This window comes from Candoia aspera, chromosome 3 (genome assembly GCF_035149785.1).
Source record: "Candoia aspera isolate rCanAsp1 chromosome 3, rCanAsp1.hap2, whole genome shotgun sequence".
In the NCBI taxonomy this organism is placed as follows: Eukaryota; Metazoa; Chordata; class Lepidosauria; order Squamata; family Boidae; genus Candoia; species Candoia aspera.
In genome coordinates, this window is record NC_086155.1 from 117,652,015 (window position 1) to 117,670,195 (window position 18,181).

Below are 18,181 nucleotides of genomic sequence, written 5' to 3' on the forward strand. Positions count from 1 at the left end.
CTGCCTATGATCAGTGAATTCATCTGGCCTCTGCTGGTTAGCAGTGAGGCAAATGTTGTCCGCCTCTGGTGTGGTCCCTATTATCTTTCCATTGTAGGGAGTCACGGAGATGACCCTGGGACAACTCTTCAGGGATGGTTACAACAACATGTGCAAAAGGACGTGTTGAGCATGGGAAACAGAGGAAGTGTTAAGAAGACTCAGACTGGCCCTTCCCTGGCCCCCTGGGGTATAAGAGGAAGGGAAAGGAAAATGCAATCAAGCTCATAAAACTCTGTTACAATAACCTATCTCAGTAAAGTTCTAGTCATCTTGTGGTGTCTCTTTCCTGATCTGGTCAGCCTCAAAGGGCGAACAGAAATTGAAGTGAGAAATAACTGCTAACATCTGTGATAGTTTGTTGCACTTATCCATAGTTTCATGTTGCTTGAAAACATACCCGGGAAATATGAACACAAAATACTGTACATCATTATAAAAGTCAACTGCTGCCATTTAGTTCTCCAGCAAAGAATTAAATTCTGATGCAGAAACATTTTCCTCTGCTTAAAAGTATATGACAAAGTGCTTTGGAAGAGAGTGTTTTCTTTTCATTTCTTTTTGAAAATCACCCTGCCACTTTTTAAAAAAATCTTCCTAGTAGCTTGACTAATTGCTGAAGTCATCTTACAATTAGAACATATTTTTAAGAATTAAAACTGATACAAAGCTATTGCTTTTTTTCTGACATCTTTTACTCTTTTAAAAATCATCAATATTTGATTCTTGATGCTAAATATAGTCAGTTTTCTGCCTCTGGTTTAATGATTTGCCTTTTCACGTTTTATCATCTCAACTGAAGATACTTTTCAGTGAACTTCTTTGTGGTGCCATGTGTAGAATTCTGCAGTTCGTAGTTATTGACATTGCGCCAAATACTATTAACCAGCATTTTTCCTTTTTGCCAGAAGATCATACTACTGAATTGTGTAATCTATTTCTTATGACTTGCAGTATCTCATAAATCCTCCTTAGCAGAATTAAAAGGTTTTTTTGTCATGCCTCACCTGGTGTATATAATTTTTGCTTTATCTGAATAATACTTTATTGTAGTTTATAATGGATTTCATCTTATCAATGCATACTTAGCTTTCTGGCCCATGATGCCAGGACTTGTATCTTAGCCTGTAAAAGTTTGACATAGTTATCTCATTCCCTCCCTGTGTTGGTCCAATTTCTCTAGCTTATATGTTGCTTTTATTTAGTGGGTATTTGCCTAATAACAGTTTTGTTAAATCCAGATTTCTCTGGATTTCTAGGGAAAAACCTCAATTCTTTGTTTTCCTGAAAGGCAAATGAGGCAGGCGCTTACAGGAGCGCTGTTTGTTGTTCTCCTTAGCATTTGTCTTGCATGGTTGGGGGTCTGCTTCTTTTAACACTGTGTTGCCCTAGTTCTTGCAGCAAAGCTATCAATGTATGCTAGAACAAGGGGTTTTGTTTATCACCCAACATCATAGAGCCTGACCATTATTAGAACTATGAAGGTGTGACTGGCCCAAGGTTACCCAGCTGGATTCTGTGTCTAAGGAAGGACTAGAATCTGGATCTTCCCACTCCTAGTTCTGCACTTAACCAATATACCATACAACACTGTCTAAGTAGTAGTTGGGAGAGTATTTGTGTTTTTCTCCCCACAAATATCCCTTCCATAAATCTGAGGGGGACAACAGCTGGGGCAGGAGCAATGGGAGAGTTAGCACACATTGTACCTTACAGTTGATCCTTCACTATAAGATTTTACTCTTATGGATGTGTTCTCTTAGCTACCCTGCAACTGGAAGCAAAATGAAAGTTGCTAGGGAAGTTCTAGCCAGATCTCAGCCATGGCTGTCATTGAACCAACTCAGACCCTGACATCAACCAAATCTCTGGCATATTTTTTGTGCCATTGAAAACTGACAGCTGAGACAAATGAGAAGTTCTTGATCTCTACTGTACGTACAGATCCTGTTCTCCCCACCCCCCGCCTGCCTTGATTTTTCTGATTCTTCTTCACTTGCAGAGTTGTATACAGGCCCTGAGTCTGTGAAATAAAACTTTATGGCCTACAGCAGCTCATCTGAAATGCCAGCAGGACAATGTCTTCGTCCATTCTCCCTGCAGCAAGCATTTTGTAATTATAACTTCTTTTAACAAGGCCTACGTGCCTTATTCTTAAATTTTGTAGAACAGCTCTTCTGCTGTGGTGCCATTGTGACCATTTTAAAATTCCTAGTGCTGCACATAAACGCAATTTGTTATAACTCGTCCATCTTTTCTCCTTCTCATCTTTGACTCTTGATTCTGGGCCAGGAGAAAACAATGGTAACCTCTCCTCTCTCTGGCAGAATCTCAAGTACTTGAAGACTTTTAATTATTGTCTCCATTGACTTTATTTTCCTTTAATTAAAAAGGACCTGATAATTGCAACTCTTGCAATTATTTCTGTAAATGGAATAGACTTGAAGGTAAAGATAAAAACAGAAAAGAGCTAGTGTCTAACTAAAAGACTGAGGCAAGAAATATCAGATTTAAAGCTCACTTTTCCCTTTTAGCTACATAGGTGACTCCAGGCAAGCTTTTCTGTATTAATCCTACATTTGCCAAGTGAGGATCCACCTTGTCAAATTATTGTAAGGATGATTGAGATGGTACTTTGGAAGTGGTTTGGATCCGAAGTGCTGTTCAGGTGCTAAGAACTATAACTGCATAAACGGAAACTACAAGAAACTGTGGGAGGGCTTCTGTTCAGATAGCCACCCAGCTTGCAGTGCCCTGTTCCAGAATCCTTCATCCCATTTCCCCATGCACTGTAACTAACAGTCAGTATTCTATAATGATTGGGCAAGTCCCATCTCCTTCCTAGAGGATTTTTCCCCTCCTAAATATGTTTTGGCTTTGTACATTAATCCTGTTCCTATCTTCTTCTTCTGCATGTTGTTTTCAGTATTGTAGACCCTCAATATCAGAGGTTGCTGTTAGATACCTTTCTTAAATTGATGAGAGGGCCCTTCCACTAGAGGTCCCTAATTATTCCAGCAAGAGGAGGTTCAAATTTTTTTGACAACATAATAAGACTGCCATCCTATAGACACTTACTGGGACACTTATCTAGAACACACCAGATTCTATCTAAACAAGCATGCCTAGAATTGGGCTGTAAGGTAATTTAAAAAGTAAACGTGGTGAAAAGGGTTTTGATTAAGCCTGGTTACTTATTTTGAAGAGTAATGGGTGAAAATATCTCCGCTTGTGCAGTTGTCTTTGTAGCCATTTCATCTGGAATTGGCATTGTTCATTTTCTTTCTTCTTACAAAGACTCAAAATTGATATGGCTGCCAACAGTTGTATTGTACTTCTGTCTCATCCTTTAAAAAAAAACAAAACCTTTCCTTTGTGATCTGTTGAAATGCATTTGTAGTCCAAACAAAAAAATGTCTCTGCTTATAAACCATAGTTAACTTTTCATAAGTTATGTATAAAAACATGCAGCAGAAAAGCAAACATCACAAATATCCTAGACTTAAGAGTCATGCCATTCATTTTAAATGCAGTTATACATAATTCATACTGGTCATTGAGTTCTTACAGAAGATATATGCTAAAACAGATACTCATATTTGTTGTGTATTGTACACTTTGAAAATTGATGGAACAGAGTCATTTTGATAAAAAGCAGCGGCTTTTAAATTTTACTTGTCTATTTTACTTTTCATTTAGCTCATTTAGCTTTGAAAATAACCATTTTATTATTAACCTGTGTCAGTAGAATTAAATTAGTATTATTAAAAATGTGTTTCAGAATTCACTCTTCATGAGACATCTTTACTTTTATGTGCTGCTTATGCCAACAGTTCAGAGCTCTTCCATACTTTAAACATGGGCAATCTGGGTTTGTCACTAATTACATATTCAAGACAGATCTATATGGGGAAGGCCAACTGAAATCTTTAAAAATCACTCTGTTTTCCACCCAGTGGCCATTAGTCTAGCAGTTGTTTTTTTTAATCGTATGGCATAGCAGGTTGGTGTTCATGCTGCTTTTTCTTGCTGGGAAATCCTTGTGAGGTCCAGCAGCCAGATGTGTAGACTATTTAGCCGTGACAAGTCACATTGCCCAGGATGCACCACGAGGAGGCTAGTCTACATTGCACCGAGTTGGGCTGAGAGAGAGTGACTGGCCCAAGGTCACCCAGCCGGCTTTCATGCCTAGGGTGGGACTAGAACTCATAGACTCCTGCTTTCTAGCCCAGCGCCTTAACCACTAGACCAAACTGGCTCTCAGTCTGGCAGTGTGAGACTTCATGATAAAGTTGGATCCAGTTAGTAGTAAAGTTTTTTCTATTATGGAGTATAGCCTGACCTCAAAAAATGCTGTAACCTTCAAATGTGGAATATCTACTTTGGTAAAGACACTAAGGGCCTGATAAAAATTGCTTTGGGAATGAGAGTTTCATGGTTCCCTGGCCAGTGCTATTTGAATACTTACTCAGTTTCCTATGAAGTATAACTGTCAGTCTCTGCAATTAGATTTGATACCATATTATAATCCATATGACTGCATACTTAAAAGTGATGAAATTACTCAGTCAGATGCAAATTAAATTAGAACAATATTATCAGTACGTTTGCAGATTACTGTGGTGGTAAATTTTTGTCTTTAGAAGACTCACATTTTATTTCTATTCTGTTTATATTTGTTTTCTCAGGAGATTTTTTGCATTCTGGGCATCGTTCTACTCACACAGTCAATGGAGCTTGGTCCCCCTGGTCTCCATGGTCTCAGTGTAGCCGTGACTGCAGCAGAGGTATTCGGAACCGCAAACGGATTTGCAATAATCCTGAGCCAAAGTATGGGGGGTTGCCTTGCCTAGGACCGCCCCTGGAATACCAGGAATGCAACATCCTTCCATGCCCAGGTAAGTAGCCATAGTAGTTTGAAAATATGGAGCCACTTCCAAAGCATTCATCTTTTCTAACCCTACTAGGACGTAGTGAGAGATCAAGTGCTTTTACCTTTTATGACAGGCCCTCTGCTTTATTTTAGAAACCAGCAGGAAGCGTGATTTGCCTAAAATGTGTGGGGAGGGTTAAACTACAATCCCGGTGCTATCCACCATGATCTTTTTCCTGATTGGTTACAAACTGCTCAATATATATATAGTATGTGAAGTTAGAATTGTTTTGCTCTATTGCATATCACTTTACAGTTACTTAAGTTGAATTGCATTTACCATTTAGCTGATCATTTACTTAGTTTAAAAGATCCTTCTGTAACTCTTTGCTGTTATTTTTAGGTTTTACTACCTAGAGTAGTTTAGTATCATCTGGCCAACTCACTGATTACCCCTAAGTCAATATCATTAAAAAGCACTGGCCCCCAATACAGATCCTTGAGGGACTCTACTTCTTTCTTTCCTCCACTGAGAAAATTGCCCATGTATTCCAATTCTTCGCTTTCCTTTTTCAAAGTAGGTTACAGTCAATAAAAGACATGGACACCTTACCCCTTGGGCACTAATTTTATTCAAAACCCTTTTTGGATATCCAGATGTTGCTAGGAAGTAAGTGTGCTTGGCCTGGTGGCAGCCAGTAGGCAGTAGTTTTGTGGGCTCAAAGTAGTAGACTCAAGCCAGGGTAAATGCCAAAAAAGATTTTATTGAGTAAATATTAAGAAACATATAGTAAATGAAGAAAAGATATATCAGACTACAGTATGTCTCTTCAGCTTGTCAGGAGACCCAGTTTGACAGCAAATGGATCCCTTGGAGCCAGCTGGCAGCTGTCTAGCACCCTCTTGGATTGTTAGATCTACACTGCAGTTCAAAGTATTTGGCGTATTCTGCTACCGTTTTATCCTTTTTCATAGGGCAGGGAGTGTAAACAGTGCAACACGTGGGGATGGCTTGGTGGCACATCTGATCAGTGACTTCGCTACAGTTCAGGCAGTTGACTTATGGCCAGGGCTAGTTTTAAGTGAGATGTTGCTTCCACTGCACAACACCTGGAGATAGTCTTTTTTTTCAAACAACATTTTTATTAAAAGTTTTAACTACAATACTAAAAGATAATAGAAACTAAAAAAAATAGAATAGAAGGTGCAAGAAAGCAGAAAGAGAAGAGAAGAGAAGCCTCAGAAAGCGACTTCCCACCCTCATCACAACCAGTATAAACAGTTTCACTATCTTTTCATCTCCTCTTAATTAACTTCATTCCATAACTCAACTCTTAACTATGGGCAAGTCCAATAAGCAACGCCTTTTCCCATCCAGGTGTCAGCAAAAAGTTCAATCAGAGCCCTACAATAATCACATCAGTTAACAAATGTAAAACTCATCATTCCATATCTCAACTCTTAACTGTAAGCAAATCCAATACATGATGAAAAGCCATCATCAGTCCAGATGTCAGCAAGTCCAGAAAGAACCACCCAAAACAACATATCCCATTTTAACCCAGATCAAATAAGCCAACTTTATGTCCCTTCCTTTTGCATGAAGCAGTCTTGCTCTTTAATCCATTCAAATGATTATTGTCCCTTGTCTCAAATGTCCTCAAAACGTTAACACTTGGAGATAGTCTGATGACATATCTTGTCAATAACTTGAGAACCAAATAGTTGATCATCTGCCAAATATATTTTTACATGAGGCATTATTTCTAACACGCCATTATTCTCCCTCCCTTCTGCAGGTATCCAATTAGGGAGCTTGTGTTCTTATCTTAATTGTTACAGTCAGCAATACAAATAAAAGGCTCAGACTGATTTCATTGAATTTGCAAAGGTTGTTAAGTAACTCTGGATTATGGAGGAATTTATAATACAATACTGTAGTGCAGTGTGCAAAGCTTGCTAAGTAACTATTTCTAAGCACCAGTGTGAAGGAATTTCATCTTTTATGTGCAGAGAAAGAAAAAGTGGACCACACCACTACTGTTCCTTGATGCCACTGCAGCCAACAATTCTACCTTTGAGTTCTTTAACAACTTTTAGATGGATGTTATCAGAATCTGATGATTTGTCACAGCATAGTCTCTCAAGATCCCTAGAATACCTTTTCTTGTTTCTCAGTTTGCTTTAGAAAGATGCAAAGAATTCATTCATTTTCTCTGCAATTTCCATATACATTTTCCTTTCACTCCTTTATTTTCTAATGGCCCAACTACTTCCCATACTAGTTTTCTGCTTCAAATGTAATGAAATGGTTTCTTATTCCCTTATATTTTTTTTGCCATGCACTCATAAAATTCTTGTTTTGCATTTCTTACCAGCACCTTATATTTTTTCTTCTAGAGCTTGTGGTCCTTTTAATTAGTCTGACTACAACAGAGTTTCCAACTTTGTAAAGGAATCCTTCGTAACATCGATATCTGCCCGGTTATTACTTGAAAGCCATGCTGGCCTCTTTCTGGATTTGGTTGACCCTTTCTTTCATTGTGGAATACATTCTAGTTAAGCTTCAATTATTGTGATTTTTATTCTAATTTTACTGATTTAAAATAATCTCTAGTCACTATAACAAGTTTCAGCCCTCTTGAATTTTCCTTTCAGGCTCTTTTTCAGCAGTCCCCTCATTTTTTTTTAGACATTTCTTATTTTGTAGTCCAGTGTGTCAGTTCCTACTAGCAGTTTCCTAATTTTATCTTATTTTTAAAAAAAATATTTAAATTTATTAGCACCCAACTCCAGTGGAGTTTAGGTAGCAGACAAAGTAATTGCATCTATGCTAACTGTAATAGCATCATGGTCACTATTCCCTTTTGGTTCTACAATAGTTACATCTCCATCTCATACCAGATCATGGTTACTAGTATTAAGTGTATATTTATTTCCCCCTCTGGTGGGTCCAAGACCAACTATTTTAAAAGGCATCAGCATTTAGGATATCAAGAAATGTGGTTTCTGTGTCATGGTCTGAGCATGAATGTGCCAAGTCTTTGTGAAGTCAGTTGGAGTCCCCCATTATTATAAGTACTTACCTTTTCCTGTATTTTTAATTTCTTTTAACATCTTGAAATTGTCCTCCATATTTTGATCCACAGCAGTATATCTCTAGACCTCACTTGTGCCATCCAAAATAATTCTGTGAAGGGATCTGGCCTTCCGATGTTTTCTAATATGTTAGAATGTATTGTCCCTTTCATATAAAAAATAATACTTCCTCTAGTGAGCCCTGCCCTGCCCTTTCCATAAAGTTTGTTTGATTTTCTCCTTTCCACCATCTTTCTGTTATTGCCAATATATCTATGTTGTTGTTTGCAGTCAAGGACTCATTTCTGTTGGCTCAGAAGCTTCTGCTATTGGCGGACAAGCACCTGTTCATTATGTTCTTTTTCAGATGTTTTATCTGGGCAATATTGTTAACTGCCAGAAGTCATATAGGATTCCACTTATACAAGATGGATGGATGGATGGATGTTGTTGGACTGAATCTTTTTCATAACACTTTGTTTTCCTTTCATCTTCTGACTGACATGACTACTATGAACCCACTTGAACCCAACCTGAAATATCTGAACCTTCTGAACCAGATGTTATCCAGCACCTGTTCGTGTAGAGGGAATAGGGAATGGCCTTGAAGGACAGGAGGAAGAGCTGCTACCAACAGTCAGATAAGGGGCTTGAGCCCATTCCAAGAAACCAATTTGATAAAAATGTCTCAGATGAGCCTCTCCCTAGTTCACAAGAAGATAAAGTGAGGGAGGGGGGATGCACGTTCAGACTTGCAAAATTCTGTTACTATAGTTGTTACAATAAAAGTAGTCCTAACCTATATGGTATTGGTTGACCAGAGTCTGGTCTACTCTGTAGGGCTGACAGTTGGTTTTCTCCCAAGGATCAGCTTAAAATCTGTGTCACATTTTTTGTTTGTTTGTTTGTTTTATGCACCAGCATCCTGATTTCATTTTGGTTCAAGTGAAGCCTGTCTTTCAAATCTAAACCCTCCACCTAACATCTCTATCTCATCCATGCATTGGGACCCCTGAAATCTGCATGTCTGTTAATGAATCTGGTAGCATCTCTAAAAATGCTTCTTTTGGCAGTCCCGGACTTGAATTTGTTACCTACTATAATAGCCAACATTTAGCTACCAGGACTAGCCAAGCATGTTTCCAATGTTACTGGGTACCAAAATGCCCCATAAATTCTCCTTCCTCCCCCCAGCAGTATTCAATAGCTTATCTAGATGCCATGTGACATTTACAGCCTTCACACCAGACAGGTTACCCTACAGTTGGCATCTGTCTATATATCTAATGATCAAATCATTTATTACCAAGTAATCTCCACTCTCCCCAGAGGAGTATCCTTGATGGGAGAGGATATGGGGTTCATCACCCAAGAATTGGGCCCCTTCTACAGGAACATCTTGCTTATCCTTGAAATGATATCCTTCAAGGCCCACATACTCACTGACAGCAACGGATTGTCATTGTCAGAGTAGGACAAAACTATTACATCCCATAAAGTCTCATCTACTCATCTTTCTGGTTGCCTAAGCACCTTAACTCAGCTACTGTGGTCTCAGGGGAATGAACTTGCTCCCTGAGAGCTGGGAACTTACTGCACCAAGTACAAGCCCCCAAAAGGCAAATAGTTATGTATTTGACTCTCTGTACAATAACCTGGAAAGTTCCCCCTCCCCTGTTGGCTTTCTGCCTCTATACTAGTTATGGCTGGTAACTTTGTGTTCTTCTTTAGGAGTAGCTGACCTAAAAGATGTTATAAAAAGGTAAAGGTTTCCCTTGACATTAAGTCCAGTCCTGTCAGACTCTAGGGGGCGGTGCTCATCTCCGTTTCAAAGCCAAAGAACCGGCATTTGTCCATAGACACTTGCGTGGTCATGTGGCTGGCATGACTACACGGAACGCCGTTACCTGCCCGCCAAAGCGGTACCTATTAATCTACTCACATTGGCATGTTTTCGAACTGCTAGGTTGGCAGGAGCTGGGACTAGCAACGGGAGCTCACCCCGTCATGCGGATTCAAACCGCCGACCTTCCGATCGGCAAGCTCAGCAGCTCAGCGGTTTGACCCACAGCACCACCGTGTCCCTCAAAAGATGTTATACTGTTTCATAATACAGAGCCCTTATGTTATACTGTTTCATAATACAGAGCCCTTATGTTGACTTCTTCAACAGTAACTAATTTCACTGTTGATGTTTATGCTTTGGAGATGGATGGTCAGTGTGTTCCTTCCCTGCCAAAATCCTCTCCACACACTCCTGTTCCTGCATGACCACTTCTTCACTCAAGCTTTTTGCAAGCTCCCAACTGCCTTTCCTGTTTTCAAAGAGTGCTCGGCCAGGACTGAATTCATGTTTGGAAGCATAAAACTTCATGGGTGGTGGTAATTGCTACTGACAAGATGTGTGGAGGAGCTCTTGTGCAGTGGAATGTGAAGATACCTGCAGAGTTTCTTGATTTTGCCTTTAATCTCTGCTGTCCTTTTAAGCAAGACTTGAAGACCTGGCTCTTTTACCAGGTCCTGGGTGAGGAATTATCTTTTGGACACTTTTTTATTGTCAGACCTTGAACCTTCTTGGTTTCTGTCATTTTTTCTGGTCTTGCTGGTTCCTGGTCTTGCTGTCTTTGGAGGATTTATAGTGGCTGTTTTTGTTTTAAGCTGCCCAGTGTTGGCTGAGTTAGGTGGCCCTATAAATATGGTTGATTCAATAAATAAACTAGCAAGGAAGTGCTGCTTTTCTATGATAGGACCGATGCTGTGGAACAGCCTCCCAGCTTTGATCAGGCTGGCCCATTCCTTGTTAATGTTTCAGAAGCTTTTAAAGCTAGAGTTGTTCTGGAGGGCCTTCTCCTGGTTTTAGCATGCCATTTTCATTTTCTGTGTTTATTGTTTGTAGCTTTCTGTATGGGTGGTGTTATTATTTTACTTCTTTTATAGTTATACTGTGGAAGTTTTACTTGTTTTTATACTCTGTGTTAGCTACCAGGAGTCTCTGGCTTGCAACGGGGTGGAAATTTGGAAAATACATACATACCATATCTCAGTGAAGCTGCTGTGGTATATTCCTCATTTGGAAGCTGTAGCATTGGCATTGGTTTGGGCTTCCTCCTATCTTATCATAACTGAGTTACCTATCTTGAAGTGATACTTAAGAATGTACGTTTTTATTTTCTGGCATGTGGCCTCAAACTTCCTTCAGTGGTCTAAATTATGCAGTAGTAAACTGGAAGATAATGAATATGTTTATCTGCTTTTTGAGAAACAAGAAACAATAGCACTGTTTCTCTTCTAGTTGATGGAAGTTGGTCCTGTTGGTCATCATGGTCCAGGTGCTCTGCTACTTGTGGAAGTGGCCATTACATGAGGACTCGCTCATGTACAAACCCAGCACCAGCTTATGGAGGTGACATCTGTCTAGGGCTCCACACTGAAGAAGCGCTTTGCAATACACAACAGTGCCCAGGTATGAAACATCCTGTTTGTTTTCTTACCAACTGTAGAACAGACATTGTTAAGAATTAGATTAAATTAGGTAGCATGTTGGGAATTATTTACTGAATATTTTTTCTACATTTGTTTTCCTTTGTCCACATGTTATACTGAGAAAGATAATGCTGATATATTTTAGCTTACCCAAAGCCATAAGTTATGTGATGTAGGAATATGATATTAGATCTCAACATTCCAATTCAGCTTCAATCTTGGGTGGGGGATCTAGAACTAGAGTTCATCCATCCCGTGGGATAGGTCTATTATGATGGTCCCACCCTTTAATCTAGCTTGGGCCATGCCTTATGAACTCGTTATAGTGCTCTCATACTCATTGCTGAGCTATAATCCACAAAAACCTGCTTTGAAGATTTCTCACAATGGAATTAGCTACAATAGAAAGATAGCATACAAGGTAGGAGTCATGATTTTCATCCATAAAAGCTGGGGATCCTGAAGCAGAGAACTTAGCTGTTCACTGGAAGTGGTGTGAGCTGTCTAATTCCACTTAGGACCTACATGGAAAACAGTGGGTCAGACCGGTCCTTTGCTTAGCCATATTTCCCAATTATGTTGCAGGCTTTGCCTTTTCCATTCCTAGCTAATTCAACTTCAGTGTCCTGGTTCTTCTTCCAGTTATGTAATGTTGTATAAGAAAGAAAGGTTCCATCCCCTTGCTTTATCTGGGGGATAGTGTCGGCCTAGTTTCATAAAACCTGTGGAATGTTCTTGCCATGCCAAGACACTCAGTGCTAAGAGGAAGGAGGCTGGATGGAGGATATATCTAAACTGTGTGTGTGTGTGTGTGTGTTAGTTATAGTACAGAGAGAGGTATAGAGCAAAGCGCAGCAGAAAGATGGGGCTGCTCCCTACTTTTATCATGGGTCAGTGGCAATTCATATTCAAAAAGATTGCCCTATTCTGTTTCACCAGCATTCTCCAGATGTTTGGACTCTTTAATTCCAATCTTCCCCAATCAGGATAGGCTAAAACTACACCTTACACTCAATAAAAGCAGACAGTGCTTCCCCATATTTGCTTTTCCCTAATATTCTGCAATTAATAAACTCTCCAATTCTGCATTATCATGATGACAGCATTTTCTGCATTTCTTTGCCACCACTAGCAGCAGCCAATGATGTGGAGCAAGAACATGATGTGTGATGGGATATTAATATTAATAATCTTTAGGTGACAAGTATGTCAGCCTTAGTTCTGGTATAATGTATTTCCCAAAGGCTAAAGGTATAATTTTAATTTAGAGTTGAACGAGTTTCTGTATATGCTCCTCCACCACCTGTCTCCCTTGTATAAAAAAGTGTCTGAGGATCAAAACTGAGATATTTGCTTGTTATTCAGAACAGTTCCCCTGTTACTCTAAGGTTGTAAGGTCTGGGTACCAAAGAACTTTTGAGCAGAAGGAAGTGGCTGAGAGTTTAGTCTGTTCCCCTTCAGTGTAGGTGAATTGCCAAAACTCATGCTGCTGGTCCATCCTGATCCAACAAAGAACACCAAGAGATGTAGTGTCATCTGTAAAGTGTGCATTTTTTAAAATTTGCACATCATTTTATCTACATAATGATGGTCTAAAACAAGTCATAATTGCTTCAGTGCATTGATGGTTCTTGCAGAATCAGGTTAACATGCTGAAAATCGAGAAAAGGAAGATTGGGGTAGGGGGAGATTATCAGTCTTTAAAGGAAAAGCATGGTGGATGGTTGGTCCCCTTATGCACTGTTGATTTTTGTCTGTTGCAGATAGTTGGTTGGACTGGTCAGATTGGTCAGGCTGTGATGCATCTGGAGTCCAGGTCCGCACTCGCCAGTGTGATGTTTTATTTCCTGTGGGTCAGCAGTGCTCTGGGAATAGTACTGAAAGTCAGCCATGTGATTTTGATTCCAATTTCATACCAGGTAAGGAGCAAGCGCTGATTATATTTGGATGTGGTTCCTGAATAAGAGACATGGCTAGGTGGCTGCACACTTGCTAAAAGAAGACTGAGATATGTCTAAAATGAAGAATTAAGTGCTTGTCCCTGTTCAGTAAGATGGAGCTGGAGGGAGGAGACAAGGATGAGTTACTTGTAGCTCTTTAGTTTACCCAAATATACATGCCAGGCAGTTGGTGGATTTAAATCTCTTCTTTCTCCTACCTTGGCTTTTATATTCTGCTGCTATTAATGCGTGGCATATCAGTTTAATAAAATCGTTGTTGTTGTTGTTGTTGTTACTATTATTATTATATGTACAGCAATGTGAAATCTCAGCTACCAGTTCTTTAGCTGGTGTTGGCCTTCATTTTCATTGAGTTCTTCCCAAGAACCTAGGACGTTGTAATGTATCAGCATAGTGTATGTGTGGGTCCAAGCAGTGTGGCCTTTTGTAATTGACAGATGGAAATTTTGTCAATGTGCAGATTTTCTAAGTGCTGTCCAAGAATTTTTGGTATGACAGTGGGCCAATAACCACTGGGACCACCATGGCTGGTTTGTGCCATAATCTTTCAATTTTCAGTTCTTGATACTTCATGATCTTCTCCAACTGTTTGTCTTCTATTCTACTATCCCCTGGTATTGCCACATCAATTATCCACACTTCCTTCTTTTCAAGCACAGTTACATTTGGTGTGTTATGCGCCAAGACTTTTATCAGTTTGTATTTGGAAATCCTACAATATTTTAACCTGCTCATTTTCGACTACTTTTTCAACTAAATGTTCCCACCAATTTTTCATTACTGGCAAATGGTAATTTTTACAGATGTTTTACATGTTCCAGTGAATCATTTTGGTGACTGTTATGTCGTTGTTTATATCAGTTTGTGCAATATTATTATTATGGTTGATTGCACAGCCAGATGTTTAGACTGGATTTGACATTTTTGTCCACCTATCGAGTCCTTCCCGAGGACCTGGGATAGGCAGATGTTGTTTAATAATATTAAAGGTATCGTTGGAGGATATAAGCTGTTCCAAGTAAAGCTGCCTTTTGCAGTTGACTAATGGTGGTGATTTTGTCAATGCCAATCGTGGTGGTGGTGGTGGTATTATTATTATTATTACTATTATTATTTCGTAGTTACTGGATCTGAGTGCGTAATTGTTCAGGCAAATTAGCAACCTGTTGTCTTGATAAGATATCATATCAGACAACTGAGGAAAAACTTTATTGCAGTCAAATGTAATTTAGAAGAATTACTTAGAACAGGCATTCTTCACTAGTGCTGTTAACTGATTTATTTGCTGTTGTAGATATAAGAGTTGCAAGAACCAGCAGTATCAAAGAAAAAAGATGTGGCGGTAAGATTCTTCCCTTTTGTCTTATCTGTGATAACTATACATCTTTTCCCATCCTCAACTCTTTCATGAGGCTTTCTTCTATTTTTTTTTACACCAGCTGAGCCTCGATTTGCACATTTTAAATTTCTAGGACTCTCCTGTGCTCCGGTAATGGAGAATATATGTAACTCGGGGTTAAACACATGGATCTTGGTGTTCTCTGAGCTTGGTTATTTTCCTACAGACCTTTCATTACCAGGCTGGATAGCATCACTGGGGTATGGGAGAGTGAAGTTTGTGGGTTGTTTATGTGTAGTAACTTGCCCTGCCACTCTTGGTGTGGAGTGTGATTTCTTCCTTAATGGTTAATGGTTCCCTGATTAGGGTACTGTTTATTCCCTGATGGTTTATCTGGGGCTGTTTGCAGCTTATCTGGGTGTTGGTTGCTATGTAGGATTGTCCTGGGCTTTGGGTTTCCTTCTGTGACCTTTGGTTACATCTTTTAAATGGTATCTAGATGGGGTTTATCTCTATGTGCCTGTTGACTTGTTAGAATGCCAACATTATTGCACCATTCAGTATTTATGTTAGATTATGCTGGGTATCACTGAGAATCTTTTGTTTGTGGCAGTATAAGCAACACTGAAGGCAAAAGATGAAAGAGCCAGCGTGGTCCAGATGTGAATTTTCTGAAATAATATTTGTACAGCATGATGCAGGGATGAAACACTTCTATGAGTCACTCCACCATGCTCCAAATTGTATGGACAATTGCTTCATCTGTTTCACCAGCTCTTTTTTGCACAATTTTGATATTGTTGATTATTTGGTTAATTTTATGGATCAGTTAATTTGTTATTTTTGAGGATAATCTTTTTCTTTTTACTTTATGATGGTTCTGACTGTTAGCTGCTCAGAGCCTTCAGGAATGGATAGCATGCAAATAAGTATCTACTTCAAGTAATGAAGATAAGTTAACACTTGCTGAAGCTGTAGAAGACATAGTCATTGGTTAATAACCTTTCTAGCAGACAGTTTACAATGCCCTAGTGAGTTTTTCACCCTGCCCACAACAAACAGAGAGAGAGAATATGTTTTGTAAATGAAAATAATTGTACAGGTTTGCCAGTTTTGGAGAACTGATACTTGGTGCTCTTTATGTTATAAATCAGACACACCAAACATCTGTTCTCCCAAAAGCAATGACTTTCTGCTTAGGAGGATTGCAGGCTGTTCAAGATTTGATCTGGGTGGACTCTTGTGGGGAGGAAAGCATAAATTTCGTTGATCAGAAGTTCTCTCCAATGAACTGCCACTCATTCAAGCATCTTTCCCAAGAAGACCGTATTAGTTACTAGGGCTGTGCAGTGCTTCATGTTTGATTCTAAGAAATTGATCTAGAACACAGTGGAGCATGAGCATAGAACCTATCTGGAACTTTGTAAAACATTATGTAGCAGCTTCTGAGAGCAGACCCTTGATCCTAGGAAAAGATGCTGCTGCTTTAAAGAGTTGCTGACAGATGGTACATTGGTGATTCACTGCACTCTAGAGAATCTTTTCTCTGTAACTTCTGAAGTGGTGCATAGAACTATCACTTATTGAACTATAATTTTTTTGTGGGGGGGGCATAATGTTGAACATAATGTTCATTTTTTTTTTCAGGAGTAGGTTCTCTATTTCCTCCTTTAAAGAACTGGACTTTAATAAGGCATGTGGGGCGAGGCAAGCAGGTAGTTGACCAGATTCTGTAAGCACCTTGTTCACAACTTCAGGCCCTAGAAACTAAAAGTGAGAACTTAAACATTTGATCAAACAGTGCTGTGGAAACCTCTACAGAAGGTACTATCCTAACAACTATAATGGATTAAAAAGTCAGTGCTCCCAACAATTCTATCAGTGTTCCAACCAGGCCAGAATCTAGAAGACTCCAGACTACCAAACAAGCTGCTGGATTCTAGCGAGGGATGAAAATGGCGGAGGATATAAACTGCTTCCCTGCATGTGTGACTACTGCAGAGTAAAAAATATTATAAGGAGCTCAGTAGAGAAGCTGCTGCTCCATCACCATCTTAGCTCCCAGGAGACTGTATATAAAGAGTAGTCACAGTAAAGGATTCTTTCTTGTATTTGTTTAGATTTGGGATGGGTTTTATTTCACCTCTGGTTCTTTCCTGCTTGCTTCACTGCCATCAACATGGATAAATATTAAGGAGTTGTGCAAGCTCTGCCCAGGCAAGAGGACAGTCACAAGTAGTTACCACATTTGTCTAAGTTATTTCCATATTTCAAAGGGCGGCCAGGCATCTGGCAAGAACACCAGCAGAATACCTGGAAAATCCCCCAAAGAGTTCTGGAAGCTTTTACCTTCCTAATAGAACCCCTGTCACAAGCCTAACTTTAGCAAAAAGTGCTTTGTGTCAAGGAAAACAGTTGAAAGATTCTTTCCATCTTCCTTGTAAGCAACTGGCATTTTTCTTATGAGAAAAAGCAAATCTAAGAATGACCTCATTATCACCATCATTTTATCCAGACTATCTACCTACCTACCTACCTACTCAAGGCAGCAAACATACCTAATACTCCTGTCTCCTATTTTCCCCCACAAAAACAACCCTTTGAGGTGGGTTCGGTTTGTTCTACTCTGAAAATATACCTGGCAGGAAGTTCAGAAAGCAGAATTCTGTAATCAGTATAAACTTTAGTATTTTCCCCTGCTCTCTAAATAAGTAACATACAAAAATAATAAAATGTAAACAAAATCAGGTACTTATTTTTTTCCCCACTCATCTAACTTGCAGAATTTAATCTGTTCCACATGACTGCTGTGGGGCTGAGTAGTTCCATTCTTGGGTGCCTTCTGACTCTTCTGGTTTACACTTATTGCCAGCGGTATCAGCAACAGTCTCATGATGCCACTGTCATTCATCCAGTATCTCCAGCACCTCTTAACACCAACATCACTAATCACCTCAACAAACTGGACAAGTATGATTCTGTAGATGCCATTAAGGTAAGGAATCAACAGAAGCCATGTGTTGTCAAATACAGATACACAAATTCCATTGCAAATTACTATGGGCTGTTTCAGGAAGTGCACAGCGTAGAGTCCACTGTCACAGGCACCCCCACAGTCCTTCAGAATTCTAATTTTGATGTGACAGATGAGCAAATTTACTGAATTCACAGAGTTTTTTCGGTTTATTTAGTTTTATTATCTGAATTTTGTTTGGGCTATGCCTGTTTTTGGGAGGGTGACCTCAGATATACCATTCAAAGAGTTGAGTGTGGCCCTCAATCCCAAAAAGTAAGTGCAATCCTGGTTTACACAAAGGAATAGTTTTGATGCCTAGAACTAGCATCATAACTGATTCTGCTTCTACGGGTGATGAGGCAGAACCTCTCTTGAATTATATGGCAACAATT

At 39.4% G+C, this 18,181-nt stretch overlaps 1 protein-coding gene across 1 annotated transcript in view; it reads left to right on the top strand.

Annotated features, from left to right (window-relative positions):
• SEMA5A (semaphorin 5A) overlaps window positions 1-18,181 on the top strand; it is a 169,099-nt gene that overhangs the window by 149,846 nt on the left and 1,072 nt on the right. Inside the window, exons 18-22 of the mRNA XM_063298707.1 lie at window positions 4,728-4,937; window positions 11,283-11,453; window positions 13,237-13,392; window positions 14,729-14,776; window positions 17,557-17,768. Of these exons, the coding sequence (XP_063154777.1) occupies window positions 4,728-4,937; window positions 11,283-11,453; window positions 13,237-13,392; window positions 14,729-14,776; window positions 17,557-17,768 (797 nt within the window). The remainder of the gene's footprint in view (window positions 1-4,727; window positions 4,938-11,282; window positions 11,454-13,236; window positions 13,393-14,728; window positions 14,777-17,556; window positions 17,769-18,181) is intronic.